Genomic DNA, 17,886 nt, shown 5'->3' on the forward strand with positions numbered 1-17,886 from the left:
TTTCTCTCGCAGCCCCCCTCCCCCCTTAAGGGAAGACGAATCTGTGATCAGAGAGCGACACCTACCGGTTAGGAAATTAGTGCAGTACACGGAGAGCGTATGCGTCTAACTCGCTATATAGAAATGCTGCCGTTAAATACTGTCGAAAAGAAAACATTTATAAACATGCTGCAAAGATTTGACAAAGTATGAACTGCCAAAGAAAACCTATGTCTCCCAAACTGCCATTCCAACCTTATATAATGAAGTGAAAGATGGCGTTCTGAAGGAGATTAAAGACATCTCATTTTACTCTGCCACTACAGATATGTGGTCAAGCTCAAATACGACCCCATAAATGAGCTTTACAATACATTACTGCAAACTGGTGTAATTGTATTATTATGCTACTATATTATTATTGTGGCACATTGTTTTAACAGGGTTGCCAACTTTTCAAGATCACTTGGAGTGAGATTTGAACCTGGAGGGGGTGGCGAGTGTAAATTGTTGAGGGCGGAGGTGAGCGTAAATTGTTACCAGGGCGGTGTAAAATGGACACAAATTAAGTATTATATCGCGATCAATCTATCGCCAGAGGTTGGCGCTAGAGCGAACTATTGAATCATAGATGTGGATCAGAGGTAAATAAACTAGATTTTTTTTCGGCGTGAGAAATCGGATGTGTGGCGTGAGAGCGTGTGAAGACGGTAAAATGCGTGTGTCTCACGCTCAATGCGTGAGTTGGCAACCATGTCATGTAAAGCTCCTTTGGGGAGCCCAGAAACAAGAAAAAATTCTATAATGGCACTTTAAAATGAAAATATTATCGTTTATCACAATAATTTCTGGGACAATATATCGTTCTGAAAATTTTGTCATCGTGACAGGCCTAGTGACTATACAAAACTATAACCAGTACACCCTAATAATAGACTCATTAGGATAAGACAGACACATAAAAGGACTCACCAAAGTTTTTGTTCAGGGTCTGTCTTACATGCGCAAGTCACACTGGAACAGAAAATATACATGTCAAGTTTAACACATGCACAGTAAATTATTGTAATGTTAAGCCTATGTTGCGTATGATTGTTAAACTACTGACAGTTATGTAGAAATGTTCATACTTTAGAATAACCGGAGGGCATCCAAACATAGTATCAGTACGGGGAGATGTTTTCCATTCAGTATCTGTGCTAAACTGGCCCTATGCTACAATTGCAGTAGGTAGATTTGCAGTGTCAAAACATGATTTCTCAAAGTTTGTGAAGCATGATGTAAAATACTGGTTAATAATAACATATACCTGTACTATAAATCTTCATTTAAAGGCTTAATATTAGATATAAAGTAACAGCAATAAGAGAGTCCTTTATAACACAGCACTCAAGCTCAGCACACATCACATACAATACCAACATGTGTGTGAAAATGGGCTATGCTTAGACGTACCTGAACCAGGTGTCTCCAACACTGCTCCTCCCAAATCTGGTCTAACACACCATATTGTGAAAACAAGCATTTCCTGCAGACTGAAACCTACTTGGCCCGTAGCAAGGTTGGAGATGCGCAACCTAAACTAAAATTTAAAACCATGTTTCCAAAATGTGGATTAAGCCTAATCTTGGGCTAAGTACCAGTGCTAGCTGCAGTTCCAGTGCTAGCCGAGAGAAATTTGGACAGTCTTCTTAATCTTTATTCTCTTAGGCTTAATCTGGGTCTAAGAAACTGGCCGTAAAAGGTGTCTAAGTGCCATCATGTGACAGGAATTGTGACCTTAAAACTGCACTCTGGTTAAACCCTGTGTGTGTGTGTGTGTGTGTATATATATATATATATATATATATATATATATATATATATATATATATATATATATATATATATATATATATATATATATGTATATATGCACACACTATATATACAGTATATATACTATACACAGTATACCATATATACTGGTTACTGTAAAGAAAGGATCAGTGAGTGTAAGAGTACCACAGTGATGACAATGTTTATCATGATGATACGTTCAAAATGTCTGTGATAAAAGTGTCTATCGCCCCCTGCAGTTGGGCCATCTGCAGTGCAGCGGCTGGACAGTTCCACTGTGAGGACCTACTCGTGCTGAGCTAGGAACAGAGACTGTGAGAACTGTGAGTCTCTCTCTCTCATACACACACACGCACTCACACACCTCATTGTATATGCCATACAAAACACATAAAAATATAACGCTTTCTACCCTGTTTTCCATGTTTATTTTCTAGTGGAATCTGATAATGTTGGGGAAGAGGTCCCTGAGCGTGGAGCAGAAATCAGCTGAGTCACACTGCCAAAAGAAAAGTCCCCAGGGAGAGGGCAAGGGGGTGGGCAGGGCCCCCCCCCGTTCCCTCTTCATAACAAGCCAAGGTTACAACCCAGGCACCTTACCCAGGTGCTGAGTCACTCCTGTCCTTTCTACCTTTGACACAACCCAGCCCAGTCTTATACACGGGAAGTTTAATTGTAAATAAATATAAATATGATGGTTTTTATATAAATATATATACAAATCTATAAACATGTCTATATAAAAAGAGAAAGGAGAAATATGAGAACGTATTTAGGCTTTGTACAGCTTGTCCCCGTCATTGTTTCGTTCATCATGTGTGGTTCGGTGGGGCACGTGCACTGACCCCCGTTGGCCCCGCCCTGCACCTCTCTGTGAGTTTTGAGGAAGTCTTGGTCATTAACCGCAGTTCAGCAAGTGTGGCAGAGGAGGAAAACACCAACGGCTTGAGGGGTCTGCAGAGGGGAACCACTAGTCACGGCAGTGCGGTCCTATGAAAACCACACGCTATTGGTATTGTTTCTTTTCTCCCTGCCATGCGGGGATGAGTGACAGAGCCCCCTTCCTCACGGGCTCACCTTGGCAACCAGCTAATGAGAGAATGGAAGTGAACCAACAAGCTGCCTATTAGGTACACGTTTACGCTGCACACACAGACCATATTACCTTCTTTGTTGGATACACCAGAGCTGAAACCCTTTGAAGTTATTTGGAATGTGTGGTTCTAGAATGTAGAACATATGATGCCATTGTTGCATCATAAATAGAATTCTCTTTAATGTGATGCTGTAGTCATCAAGGGATTTGTTTACTTTACAAGGGTTTTGCTGTAGTTGTTACAGTTTAACCCCTCTGAAAGAGGTGGTGGGGCACCCCCTACCCTACCTCCATTTCACAGATTCAACAAGGCTTGAGGCAAAGATGGTCCCTCGTTTAAAATGTAGTCTAGGGAACAGGGAATAACCCCTAAAGTCTCATGTCTTATGTAGTGCACTATAATCCATTGTAGGAAGGCATTTCAGATTTTGCCTTACTCTAGCAAGCCCACATGTATAAGTCACTCTAGAAGCACATCGCCAGAGATTACAATTTTTTCTCAGTCACCCAAAACATCACATCACTGCTAACCAACAGATTTACTGGCTCTTCTGAGCAGGGGCCAAACCCCACCCTCAACACACAGGAGAAATAACTACAAGACAGGCTTAGCTCCTACTGACCCTAGGGTGTTTATCAACGTGTTGAATTCCAAACTAAACATTTAAAAAGACAAAACCTATTGCTTGCTGTGACTTATTTTAGTGTGAAACTGTCAAAACTTTCTGTAGAAGTTGCCGGGATGACCTCCTGTACAGACCTCCTTCCTCTCTTAGAGTGATTTCTCCCACGGCAGGTCTGCAGACTTTCTACATTCTTATTTTGCACGTACAAAGAACCATTTTATTTTGTGTCCATTTTTTTTTTATTACTGATTGTATTTTGGTCAAAACTATGTGGTGATCAAAGAACTTTTCATTGTCAATAAAAAGTACTGTCAAATATTTGCCTACAAAAACCTGTTTGCAAAAACGTGTCCATGTTGATCCTTCACTTCTTGGGATTTTGTAAATGTAAAGATTATATTTACTGTGTTACAAAGAGCACAAATGCATAATGCCAACCAAATGTGTATGAAGGAACATGTTGTTTGTCATGGCAGTGTCCCAACGCTCAACTGCTCTGTTGCTGTCTTACTGTCATGGCAATATTTATTCATCAGACAGCTATATCATTACCTGACAAACCATTAAAACAGCAAAATGCCATATTGTTCCACTACTGTATCTTGGCTAAAGATTTATAGTACTATGGTAACTATCTCCTAAAATATTTTTTAGGTCATTGTTGTGTGTGTGTGTGTGTGTGTGATGGTTCTCCATCAGCGAGCTCCTCTCAGAGTCTCCTCCACAGCCTCCTCAATGTCCTTGAAGACCCTTGGATCTTCAATAGTAGGGCTGATCTGTGAAACAAGGGAGATCACACTGCACATTACGCCTTTCAGCAGGGGCTGAATTGATCCTGAAGGTACTTCTGGCTTTATTACAGTGATTACTGTAGTACAGTGTAACTACAGTGACTAACAGGATGCAGGTTACTGTGCCAGAGGAAGTTAAGGAGCATTTTTATCCCAAGCTACATACGCTGAATGCAAAGATCTGAGTGGACTGTACATGACATGACAAGCAGTCACAGAACACTTCTTGATATAAACCGTCTAGGGGAAAATACTTATCAGCTCATAAAGAATTATGCCTCTCAAGGCCCATTTTGAGTAGCTTATTTTCAGAAACTACCTTATAAGGTTGCCCGTTGACAAGTTTGGCCAGAGATGATCTGGGGATTTTCCCCGATCGCGTTTTGGGTAGAGCTTGGACGAAGAGAACCTTCCGGAAGGCGGCAACTGGCCCTATGGTGTCCCTCACCAATGTTACCAGCTCATTCACTACAGCGTCTTTATCCTTCTGAAAGTCTGAAAGAAACACAAACATAAATGTTCACACACACACACACACACTGCATTATGAGTGCTGTTTGTCCCATGTGTGTTCAGCGGGAGAAACTGGTTAGCGTGTACGGCTAACTAGACGAACGCTGATGGTGGCAGTTTTTATAAACACTCTCTTGGACCACTTGCCCAAAACTAAATGTGAGTGAATAAAAACTAAATGGGTGCATAAGAGTGCAGTCATGTTTTTATGTCATCATCTGACGTCAAAGTCAAATGTATTTATATAGAGCTTTTTACAACACAGCTCAGTGAGAAGGTTCCTCTCTCTCTCTCTCTCTCTCTCTCTCTCTCTCTCTCTCTCTATCTATCTATCTCCCCAGCACCTCACCCTGTCTCTCTCTCTCCCCGTCTCCCCAGCTCCTCGCCCTGTCTCTCTCTCTCCCCGTCTCCCCAGCTCCTCGCCCTGTCTCTCTCTCTCCCCGTCTCCCCAGCTCCTCGCCCTGTCTCTCTCTCTCCCCGTCTCCCCAGCTCCTCGCCCTGTCTCTCTCTCTCCCCGTCTCCCCAGCTCCTCGCCCTGTCTCTCTCTCTCCCCGTCTCCCCAGCTCCTCGCCCTGTCTCTCTCTCTCCCCGTCTCCCCAGCTCCTCGCCCTGTCTCTCTCTCTCCCCGTCTCCCCAGCTCCTCGCCCTGTCTCTCTCTCTCCCCGTCTCCCCAGCTCCTCACCCTGTCTCTCTCTCTCCCCGTCTCCCCAGCTCCTCGCCCTGTCTCTCTCTCTCCCCGTCTCCCCAGCTCCTCGCCCTGTCTCTCTCTCTCCCCGTCTCCCCAGCTCCTCGCCCTGTCTCTCTCTCTCCCCGTCTCCCCAGCTCCTCGCCCTGTCTCTCTCTCTCCCCGTCTCCCCAGCTCCTCACCCTGTCTCTCTCTCTCCCCGTCTCCCCAGCTCCTCGCCCTGTCTCTCTCTCTCCCCGTCTCCCCAGCTCCTCGCCCTGTCTCTGTCTCTCACCGGTTCTGATCACACACAGTGCCAGTGGTACGTGGCCCTTCAGAGAGTCCTCCAGTCCCACAACAGCACAGTCCACCACGCCAGGATGCTGCAGCACTGCCTAGAACACACACACGCACGCACGCACACACACACACACACACACACGTGCACACACACACACACGTACACGCACACACACACACATACGCACACACACACACACACACGTATACACACGTACACACACACATACGCACACACGCACGTACACACACGCACGTACACACACACACACACGTACACACACACACACACACACACGTGCACACACACACACACGTACACGCACACACACACACATACGCACACACACACACACACACACGTATACACACGTACACACACACACACGCACACGTACACACGCACACACACACGTACACACACACACACGTACGCACACACACACACACGTACACACACACACACGCATGTATACACACGTACACACACGCACGTACACACGCACGTACACACACTCACACGTATACACACGTACACACATACACACACATACACACCCACGCACACACACACGTACACACACACACACACACACGCATGCACACGCATACACACACGTACACGTGTATACACATACACGCATATACATGTGCACACGCGTGCACGCACGCACATACACACATTCACACACACACACAGGCACACACACACTTTAAAAAAAACAATACCTTTATGCTTGTTCAACTTCATTGTGATTGTCGTACAGTCTATTTATTCACTTTTTATTCATAGTTAAAATCCATTTACTTGTATTCTTAGAATCTATTTTTATTTATTCACTTCTCCCTTTGATTTCAACTTCATTAATAATTCATTAAATAATCGTTTCATTCGTTTTCATGTGAGTACTGGTAGTTCAGAACACTTGAGAATTAGTTCAGGAAGGAAAAGCACTGATCCATGTTTGAAACTTTGCAACAAACCAACACCCATATTGGATCAGGTTTCACCCAGTGGCCCGATCTCACAACCTGACATACCTCCTCCAGGGCCCCACTTGACAACCTGTGACCGGCTACGTTGATGACATCATCAGAGCGTGACATGATGTACAGAAATCCCTCCTCATCTACATAACCAGCATCCATGGTATCATAGTAGCCCTGTATCCATATGGGGAGATAAAGATGGAGACATGACAATACGACACATAGGACACATACTACGTCTAATCAATAGATCAATAGAAAAATAGATTTATGTGATTAGACTAGGGCTGCCCAAACAGTTTCACTTTAGGTAAAAGCAAAAGAAAATAAATAAATAAAGTGTATGTGTGCGCATCTCATGTTCACAGATCGTAGAATGCTGGGCCTTTAGAATGATTTTTGCATAACAATATATGTATTTCTCAGAGCCCTCTTTGCAGTGGTTTAGACTTGGTACATAACTCTACTGCAAAGTCAATATATGAATGTCAAAGTCAGGAAAAAAAACCTTTAATTGGATGCAGTGTTCGTTCAGTTTTTTGCAGGTGGATTACAGATGAATGACGTAAGTGATGGACATATTTTTAATTACATTATATTGGACCAGTTTATGTAATATTAGTATACTCCATGTTGACCACTAGGTGGTGACTTTTAACCTAAAATCGAATACAGCCATTAATGAGAGGTAAAAAAATATATAAGTTCAAATTTTCACATATTATGCATAGATGTTTGTGAGCGCGTTTGTTTGTTTTAACTATAACTGTACTTCAATACTACAATATATTGTACTTTCAATCTTATAAAATACTTTCAATATTACTTCAATACTCTTGGAAAACAGCCACATGATTAGGGTACTTGCTCCAGAAAGTGCACTTCAGCAATTATTCGGCTTTCTGCAGTTAAGCTTCCAAATGTTTCTACTTAATCCTGTTTTACTACTTTAACATCCCAAAATGTCTGCACAGATCTACCTCGTCATCTTTTGACCAGTCACTGTCATACACCAGTTTTGTGAACATACTCTTAGTTCATCAGCTTCATCAAGTCTAGAGGTTTTTATTGTCATTTCAACTACATATGGAGTACACAGTGAAATGAAACAACGTTCCTCCAGGACCATGGTGCAACATAAAACACAGTGCAGACAGAACATACGGACAGACAGTACAACACAATACAGAGAGTACAATATACAATATACATAGTGCAAACAGACACTTCACTAGACAGAGAAGTGTAAGAGGTTAGGTTGGATAGTGCAAATTGTGCCGTGTGCAATACGCAGTATATGTGCAAAGGGAGTCCCTGTCGCAGTGAAGTAGTGTGTGTAATGCAAATTGCCTTCACTTTGTCAGGGATAAGTGGTTGGGTGTGTGTGTGTGTGTGTGTGTGTGTGTGTGTGTATGGAGGAGAAGTCCATCAGTTTAGTGTCTGGCGTTGAGGAGTGTGATGGCTTGTGGGAGGAAGCTGTTGCAGAGTCTGGCCGTGTTGGACCGGATGCTGCGGTACCTTCTTCCTGATGGGAGGAGGGAGTACAGTTTGTGTGAGGGGTGGGTGGGGTCATCCACAATGCTGGTTGCTTTGCGGATGCAGCGGGTGGTGTAAATGTCCGTGGCGGAGGGGAGAGAGACACCAATGATCCTCTCGGCTGTCCTCACTATACGCTGGAGGGTCTTGCGGTCGGAGACTTTGCAGTTCCCAAACCAGGCAGTGATGCAGCTGCTCAGGATGCTCTCTATGGTGCCTCTGTAGAAGATGGTGAGGATGGGTGGAGGGAGGCGGGCCTTTCTCAGCTTCCAGAAGAAGTAGAGATGCTGCTGGGCTGTAGAACTGGTGTTCAGGGTGTTCACGGTCCAGGTGAGGTTCTCCGCTAAGTGGACATCAAGGAACTTGGTGCTCGTAACGATCTCCACAGAGGACCCATCGATGTTGAGTGGAGAGTGAGAGTGACGCGCTCTCCTGAAGTCACCAACCATTTCCTTGGACTTGTCCACGTTCAGGTGAAGGTTGTTGTCTTTACAGCCGCTGCACCTCCTCTCTGTACGCTGACTCGTCGCCTTTGCTGATGAGACCCAGCACTGTTGTATCATCGGTGAACTTAATGATGTGGTTTGAACAGTGTTTTGCCACACAATCATGAGTCAGCAGGGTGAACAGTAGAGGACCCAGAACACAGCCCTGGGGGACCCCGGTGTTCAGTGTGATGGTGCTGGAGGTGCTGTTCCCGATCCGGACTGACTGGGGCCTCCCAGTCAGGAAGTCCAGGATCCAGTTACAGAGGGGTGTGTTTAAGCCCAGCAGGCTTAGTTTCCCGATGAGTTTAAGTGGGACGATGGTGTTGAATGCTGAACTGAAGTCTATGAACAGCAGCATGAGTTTTAACAAAAACTAAAAAGTTTGATCACATTAGTCCCGTACTATCGTCATTACACTGGCTGCCAATTAGATTCTGTATTGACTATAAAATACTTTTATTAACATATAAAACGCTGCATGGCTTAGCTCCAGACTATCTTAGTGAACGTATTGAACAATATAACCCAGCGCGTTCACTTCGCTCGCAGGACGCAGGGTTATTAACTGTTCCTAGGATCAAAAAGATCACAGCAGGTGGAAGAGCCTTTTCTTTTAAAGCTCCACAATTTTGGAATAATCTTCCTGCCTCTATTCGGGACTCAGACACAATCTCAATGTTTAAAACTCGATTAAAGACTTATCTGTTTAGTTTGGCCTTTGATTAATCTGTTACATATTTACTACATCTCGTATCTTTTCTCCGAGGTTCACCTGGAGAGTAACATTGCAGTCGGGGCCTACAATACCAGCATCGCTGCTCCGACACGGAATGAAAGCCTGGCGTTCATCAACAGACATTTACAGTGACAATATCAAAACCCAGAACTTTCATTTTTACCTTTACTTAGTCTGATTGTGTGATTTGTGTGTGACTTGTGTATTTGTCTGTATTTTGTGTAATTTGTGTGTTAACGGGCTGCCCAATGGAGGATGGGTTCCCTTTTGAGTCTTGGTTCTCCCGAGGTTTCTTCCTATTCCCTACCATATAGGGTTTCCTCGCCACTGTCGTCTTTGGCTTGCTCATTAGGGTTCTGGACCCATAGTATTGTTAACCTTGTAAATCCTGTAAAGCGCTTTGTGACAACGTGTTGTGAAAAGCGCTATACAAATAAACTTTGATTGACTTTGATTGATTGATATGAACAGCATTCTGGCGTAGGTGTCCTTCTTCTCCAGGTGGGTGAGGGAGAGATGAAGGGTGGTGGTGATGGCATCGTCCGTGGAGCAGTTGGGTCGATATGTGAATTGCAGGGGGTCTAGTGAAGGGGGCAGCTGGGTCTTGATGTTCCTCATGACTAGCCTCTCGAAGCACTTCATGATGATGGGGGTGAGGGCAACGGGACAGTAGTCATTGAGGCAGGACACTCAATCAATCAATCAATCAAATTTTATTTATATAGCGCTTTTTACAACAGTTGTTGTCACAAAGCAGCTTTACAAGGACACTGAGGACTTCTTTGGCACGGGGACGATGGTGGTGGTCTTGAGACACGTTGGGACAGTGGAGCTGCTCAGGGAGATGTTGAAGATGTCCGTGAGAACATCCGTCAGTTGTTCTGCACATTCCCTGAGCACCCTGCTGGGGATTTGGTCTGGACCTGCAGCTCTGCGTGGGTTGACTCTGCGCAGAGTTCTCCTCACATTCACTGCAGACAGACACAATGCCTGCTCGTCTGGCTTGGGCGTGGTCTTCCTTGCTGACGTGTCGTTTTGTGCCTCGAACCGTGAATAGAAGTCATTCAGGGCATCAGGGAGGGAGGCATCACCGTCACAGGACGGTGGTGTTGTCCTGTAGTTGGCGATTGCCTGGATGCCCTGCCACATGGGCCGTGTGTCAACAGTGTCTTTGAAGTGGCTGTGGATTCTCTGGGTGTGTGCGCGCTTTGCCTCTCTGATGGCTCGTGACAGTTTGGCCCTTGCTTTCCTCAAGGCCACCTTGTCACCCACTCTGAAGGCTGAGTCGCGGGTCCTTAGCAGCGCACGTACCTCAGCAGTCAACCATGGCTTCTGGTTTGGGTGTGTGGTGATGGTCCTGGAGACAGTAACATCATCAATGCACTTGCTGATGTAGCCAGTGACTGATGCTGTGTACTCCTCCAGGTTAACTGTGTCGCAGTCAGTTGCAGCCTCCCTGAACATGTCCCACGCAGTGCGCTCAAAACAGTCCTGAAGGGCAGAGACAGCTCCTGTTGGCCAGGTTCTCACCTGCTTCTGAACTGGTCTGGAGCGTCTGATGAGCGGTGTGTAGGCTGGAGTGAGCCACACACAGACGAGGTCCGAGAACGAGAGGTGGGGGCCAGGATGTTTGTATAAACAAGATCCAGTGTGTTCGCTCCTCTCGTTTCAAAGTCCACATGTTGATGGAATTTAGGGAGGACTGACTTGAGATTTGCATGGTTGAAATGTCCGGCGATAATGAATAGTGCATCTGGATGTTTGTTTTGCAGATCGCTGATAGCCCCGTACAGTTCACATAGTGCCTCCTTAGCACCAGCACTAGCGCTAGGTGGCGTGTACACGGCGGCTATCAGCACGGAGGAGAGATCTCGTGGTAAATAAAAAGGTCTACATCTGACTATCAGGAACTCCACCAGCAGAGAGCAGTGTCTGGCCACAGCCACAGTGTCGCTGCACCATTCTGTGTTGATGTAAACACACACGCCTCCACCACGAGTCTTCTCCTCCGAATGCGGTTAGCCCCGCTAGATGAACGGCGCTGTGCGGGATGTTGTCGCTCAGCCATGATTCCACGAAGACTAACACACAACAGTCTCTGAACTCACGCTGGGTCGTTCGCTGGAGTCGAATGTAGTCCAGTTTGTTGTCGAGAGAGCAAACGTTCGCGAGGAATAGCGATAGTACAGTCGGGCGGCTAGGGCTGTGACCCTGGATTCAATCACTTCTGTTAATTAACTCAACTTTATTACATTATGGTTTAACAACACACAGGACTGAATACTGATAGTGTCTGGGTACCTGCATCAGCTTTCAAGTCTTTCGAAACGATTTGTTTATTGAAGGGAGTCTCAAACGCAGACACTGGCTAAACTGAACAGGTGCAGGTGTATTACAGCAAGGAAAACCCATATATGCAGTGGTCAGGACTGCAGACCATTGCTAAATGCATACATGCAGGGAACTTTGGGAAAATGGGGAACTTACAGAGAACTTTGAGAAGTAGAGGTCCTTGAAGAGCTCGGGATTCTGCCAAAGAGAAAGAGCAGCACCAGGAGGCAGGGGGAGTCTGGGAGAGAGAGAGAGAGAGGAAGAGAGAGAGAGAGAGAGAGAGAGGAAGAGAGGGGGTGAGGTGAGGGAGGAGGGAGAGAGAGGATGAGGGGGGGAATGTTACTAGGGTGTCATTAGATGGTTCCTGAAACAGCCAGCAGACACTGAACTCAACAGCACAGACGTGGAGTTTGTGCTGTATGCAAACGTGCGACTGCACAGCCCACCACAGAACAAGAGTGACATCAGCAGCTCGACCTGCTGGAGCAGTTTTGTTAAACCTGATCATTAACCTGGAGAAACGCAGTGTGGTAATCCTTAGCCAGACCTCAGGAAGCCAGGCACCTTTTCACTCTGGGAAATGCCACCCTAGAGTGTTCAGTGTCCATTATCTCCAAACCTCAGAAAACTTTGATTTGAGAGTGAATGCACTAATAGTATAAAGAGCTTTCTATGCAATGAGAATAAGTAAGTAAGGAGTGTTCACATACGTCTGCAGAAATACGTCAAAGAAAAACATCAAATAATGCCTGACACTGACTTCCCATTAATAAACCACCTCTAAACGTTTGGCTGCATGTACATCTGAGTAATCAATACACAATACAAAATGAACCATGCAAAAGCCCAGAGATAAATCCTAAACCTGGTCCCCTGCTGACCAGAGATCAGTCCTAAACCCGGTCCCCTGCTGACCACAGTTCAGTCAGAGTGAAGTCTACCTACAACCCTGAGACAAAATTCAGTTTTAAAAAGTTCATCAAAACTCAGAGATCATGAGTGATAGGTCTGATCCATAACCAGATCCTGACCCAGTCTGGCCCGAGACTGTGGGGCCACTGTGAGAACAGAGAGGTCGAGACAACTGCTGTTTCTTCCTCATGGAAAATTCACTCCCAAATTCTGAAATTTTCCCTGTTCTAAAATAGTGGCACATTATCTTAGAGAAGGAAGTACAGCAACTGTACATGCAAAAATATGTGGTGACATTTCACTGCCTGAGAGACAAAATAACAGCATCTCTCACTGTTTATAATAATTATGTGCATCCTGTTATTTATTTGCTGTTATTGCTGTTTTTGTTTGGTCTTGCTTACAATTTATTGTCACATTTTTTACTTCAATTAGCTTCAAAGTCCATTTGCTTTGACAAAAATGTTTCTGATACAAACATAGCAATAAAGCTACGCTGAACTGAGATGGGGAAACAGTGGACCAGCACAGCAAAATACATAAGGTATTATTGACCTTGCACTGAACTTTTATAGTTTTATCACGTATACTGGATTTGAAAGTCATGCTGACAGAAATTTGAGAAATATTTTGTGTGTGTGTGAACATACACTGCAGTTGTGTTTGCTCACAAGACCAACAAGGCTCACAAATATACAAAACTGCACAAATGTCTAAAAGGTTGCTTCATGGTTCAAATGAATTACTAGTGTGAAAAAAGCCAGAGGGTAAAGTGCCTTTTACATTATTACAAAAAGTGTACAAAGTTCTGTTCATTACACCATGTAGACAAACAAACATGATTCAGGTTCATCAAATAAAGTGGCACCTTTTAACACACAACACCAAGTACTTAATGAGAAATGGGCTTCTCTCTACATGGCTTTATCCAAATCAGATTTGAAATTGCTAACAATTACCAAGAGTTGCAAGCCACAACACTTTCAGAGAAAAAGGAGAAAGATGGTGTATCAAAGCTTCCAGACATAAGTGGAGTTTAGTCAGTGACCTGGCCAAGTGTGGGAGGGCTCTGTTATAAAGTCATGAAATCATGCAATATCATGCATTTCACTTGTCCAATGTAAATATCTGCTACAGGCTGAGAAAACGTGAGATTATTATTTTAAATTATCATCCAGACCAGACAGGCTACTCACCACAGACAGGTTACTCACCACAGACAGGCTACTCACCACAGACAGGCTACTCACCACAGACAGGCTACTCACCACAGAGACAATGTGGAGATTATAGCTAAATAATCAGTCCTACCCAGTGTCCTACAAAAAGAAGAACCATGGGTGTGTGTGTGTGTGTGTGTGTGTGTGTGTGTGTGTGTGTGTGTGTGTGTGTATGTGTGTGTGTGTGTGTGTGTGTGTGTGTGTGTGTCTGAGAGAGAAAGTGAGAGCAGGCTTACTTTACCACAATATTCCCCAACATCCTTGGCTTCACTGGTTGCATTTCATCATCAATCACGGTCACTATATAAAATAATGAATAAGGCATTAACATTCAAAGAAGCATTACATGAACAAAAGACAAGGAGCCGAACTACAAATAACAAAACATAAAGCAAGCTAACAGGTAACTGGACTTAATTGAATTTAGATGCCTGACTAACAAATCAAAGCCATTATCATCACCAGACACAGCCATTTGATGGGGAATCATAAGCATGATCAACCCATACCAGAATTCTCACCATTGTAGCCTGGGACAGGCTTGCCTGCTGTTCCAGCAGGGGGCAACAGTGAGTTGCCCAAGCCAATACATGATGCGGAGATGGCCGAACCGCTCTCTGGAGGAAACACAAGCAACGGTTATGGAAAAACGAGCACGCACACACACAGGCACACACGCACACACACACACAGTCTGGCAAACAAAGTAAACTCTGGGGGCAGGGGTGTGTTAAGGACACCTTGCAAAATACACACACTCATATACACACTTACAGTTTGCAATATTGCTTAATCTACAAACATTCTGGAGAGCTTAATTCCTAGAGTAAATCCCACACTACATGTTTGCAATGGGGGAGGAACATAGGATTACATTGTTACTCCCAGAGAGATAAAGAGAGAGAGGGAGGGGGTTTGAATAAAGTCAGTGAGAATGAGAGAAAGCGTCAGACAGACAGATAGGAGGAGACAGAGACACAGAGAGCGAGCGCAGGGGAGACATACTGGAAAAGAGAGTCAGAGACTGGGAGAGAGTGAGAGACAGACAGCGAGAGAAAGAGGGAGATATTCTAGGAGAGAAAGAGCAGGCTCTTTAATGAGATAGTCACCATATGGGAAAGACACAGGAGGCTTAACACAGCACATCACACTACTCACAACACACCACTTCTGTCTAAAAAAAACTAAGTTTTAAATAAACACCAAACACTTAAATGTGTAAAAGGTGTTGTGTCCAAGCCCAAAATTGCATAGTGTTAAACTTTCTCCGTATTATAAACAGCTTCTCGCCACAAAACCCTGATAAGTAGGTCTGGAGGTGTGCCTCAGTTACCTTACACAGTCATGTGACCCAGCAGGGGGGGGGGGGGGGGGGGGGGGGGGGGGGGGGGGGGGGTTTGTTTTCTGTGTTGTTCCACTCTGTTGAGCCTCCTGAGGAACTCATCACCCAAGTGAGAGAGCTTAAGTCTCAGCTGGGGTGACACACCATGTGCTCATGCAAACACATGTGTAAACCCGCACACAATTACCCACAAACGCACACAATTACCCCCAAACGCACGCAATTACCCGCAAACGCACGCAATTACCACCAAACGCACTCAGGAAAAGATCACTTCTACACACTGGTGGCCACACACTCTCCTGACTGGAAGCACGGTGGTTGCTCAGCAACAGCAATGACATCAGCAGCGGTGCTAGCTCACTTCACATCTCTGCACAGCGGGAGGTGCGCCTTAAAATAGAGGCCAGATGATGACCGCACACACACACACACACACACACACACACACACAGACAGAGCAATGTCTCACTCCACTTCCATGAACCTTCCATGCAAGGAGGACAAGGACACATACACACACACACACACACACACACACACACACACACACACACACACACACACACACACACACACACACACACACACACACACACACTGTACAGCTGATGAAGGACTTCTGTCTGAAATGCACTGCTTCTCTTACGGAAATGATAAACAATGTCTCCATTACCTGCATTATAACTTACTCCCTGGAATATTTAAAAATGATTTTGGACAGAGGGCCATCAGTTATGCAAAGTGCTCTCTCTACACGTCCTGCTACCCTTCAAAAATCTGCGTTGTGTATGTTGCGTCGATATAAAGTTCAGGACCCCGGGATCAGCTTCAGACTGGGTGTGTTTTTCCTGCACCTATAATAATCAGAACAAAGCAGAACAATTTGTTTACAGCGATAACGTCTCAAAGGGCGCCTCTCAGTCGAGCTCTCGGCAGACTGACGCAACGTGCTTGGCGCCAACGATAGGGGGGACACTATGGGTAGGAGGAAGGGACAAAATGCATGCGTACTCCCATAAGTCATACGAGTCACTAATCACTGTCAAAATATATAATATTCTATATATATATATTTTAGTGGTGGGACTTTAACTCGTTAATTTCGATTAATTAATTACAGGAAAATAACGAACTAAAAAAATTAACGCATGAGACACTTTTGCACCGTGGAATGTTTCTCAGTGCACGAGTTCCAGACATACAGATTATATGGACGCACAATAAGATCATGATCGAGATGACTGAAGAGGCTACGCTGGTGGATGGGACATTTAAATATAAGAAACTTCCAAATGGAAGTACAAACACAAATAGTGTTATTTGCACTTTATGTAGGAAGGAGTTCACTTATCACAGGAGCACTTCCACCCTTCGTTACCACCTCAACGCAAAACATGTTGGGGCTAACGCGCAGGTCAGTAATGATAACTTAGTTGCTAAATGTATTACTAGTACGATAGGGTGACCAAACGTCCATATTTCCCGAGACATGTCCGTATTTCACATCCTGTCCCAGGCATCCTGGGTTTTTTACACATCCACATCAATACACATCCACACACATGCACACTCACATCTAACATGAACACACACACACACACACACACACACACACACACACACACTAGCCTACCCTGTTGCCCCCTTTGTTTGCTATGCTTTTTTTAAGCGTTTGAGTCGTTGTTTCCATGTTACAACTTGAAGCCAGAACTATTATTTAAACTGTAACCTTCAGATTTATAGTTTGTTAATCAAACAAATTGGGTTATGGGAGTTGACCACAATTACTGGAGACCTTAGTTAAATTGAGTTAATATAAAATTAGGTAAATTTAACACTGTCTGAACTCCCACCATTTCGTAGGTAATTTTATGAGACTGATTACTAAATACATTTGGCCAGCACCTACAGTTTCCTAAAAAAAAAATTCTTATAAATAGATATATAACTCAACTCAATTTTATAAACAGCTATGGCCGTGCCAAAGTGCTGTACATAGGATACAAGAACAAAAGAACATAGCACAAGGTATGTAACAACCCGTGAATATAACATGTTAAGAAATAATACAATATTATATATTATTATTATATTAGTATTAGTATGTATAACCTAGCCACTAGGGTGCACACACCAGTGTATTTTAATGCCAGTCCCAAGCCCGGATAAATAGGGAGGGTTGCGTCAGGAAGGGCATCCGGTGTAAAAACTGCAACAAATCAAATGATGCGGATCAAAAATAGAAAATCCATACCAGATCGGTCGAGGCCTAGGTTAACAATGAGCGCCACTGGTGCTGTTGTCCAACAGGGCTGTTACGATTGAAAGACACGGAGAGGGATCCTTATGCAAAAGCTCGAGGCTTTTATTTAAAAAAGAGAGGCACAGTTGTAGCATATGAGAGAGCAACGGCGGTGTGAAGGGTAACTCTTGTCGCTTCGTAGCAGTGGTCAATCTGGTCCGAGGTCGTGACGGGTAGGCAGAGTCCGCAAGGTATCAGAGGGCTAGGCAGGAGACGAG

General features: G+C 44.5%; 2 protein-coding genes across 16 annotated transcripts in view; one reads left to right on the plus strand and one right to left on the minus strand.

Moving 5' to 3' along the window:
* ppfia2 (PTPRF interacting protein alpha 2) overlaps nucleotides 1-4,122 on the plus strand; it is a 286,573-nt gene extending 282,451 nt beyond the window's left edge. For all 12 annotated transcript variants that reach the window (XM_076989764.1, XM_076989762.1, XM_076989766.1 and 9 more), the window contains 2 exons: nucleotides 2,058-2,141; nucleotides 2,256-4,122. In XM_076989764.1, coding sequence (XP_076845879.1) covers nucleotides 2,058-2,116 — 59 coding nt within the window. In that variant the 3' untranslated portion in view covers nucleotides 2,117-2,141; nucleotides 2,256-4,122. The remainder of the gene's footprint in view (nucleotides 1-2,057; nucleotides 2,142-2,255) is intronic.
* The window catches only part of acss3 (acyl-CoA synthetase short chain family member 3), a 42,156-nt gene continuing 27,692 nt past the window's right edge, over nucleotides 3,423-17,886 (minus strand). For 2 of the 4 annotated variants that reach the window (XM_076989779.1, XM_076989782.1), the window contains 7 exons: nucleotides 14,543-14,638; nucleotides 14,258-14,321; nucleotides 12,046-12,127; nucleotides 6,850-6,972; nucleotides 5,804-5,903; nucleotides 4,651-4,826; nucleotides 3,423-4,316 (listed from right to left, as the gene is read on the minus strand). In XM_076989779.1, the coding sequence (XP_076845894.1) occupies nucleotides 4,236-4,316; nucleotides 4,651-4,826; nucleotides 5,804-5,903; nucleotides 6,850-6,972; nucleotides 12,046-12,127; nucleotides 14,258-14,321; nucleotides 14,543-14,638 (722 nt within the window). In that variant the 3' untranslated portion in view covers nucleotides 3,423-4,235. Of the gene's footprint in view, nucleotides 4,317-4,650; nucleotides 4,827-5,803; nucleotides 5,904-6,849; nucleotides 6,973-10,829; nucleotides 11,927-12,045; nucleotides 12,128-14,257; nucleotides 14,322-14,542; nucleotides 14,639-17,886 lie in introns of those variants that run through there. The other 2 variants (XM_076989781.1, XM_076989780.1) reach the window with 2 other exon arrangements.

The sequence above is a fragment of the Brachyhypopomus gauderio genome, unplaced genomic scaffold, assembly GCF_052324685.1.
Source record: "Brachyhypopomus gauderio isolate BG-103 unplaced genomic scaffold, BGAUD_0.2 sc70, whole genome shotgun sequence".
Lineage (NCBI taxonomy): Eukaryota > Metazoa > Chordata > Actinopteri > Gymnotiformes > Hypopomidae > Brachyhypopomus > Brachyhypopomus gauderio.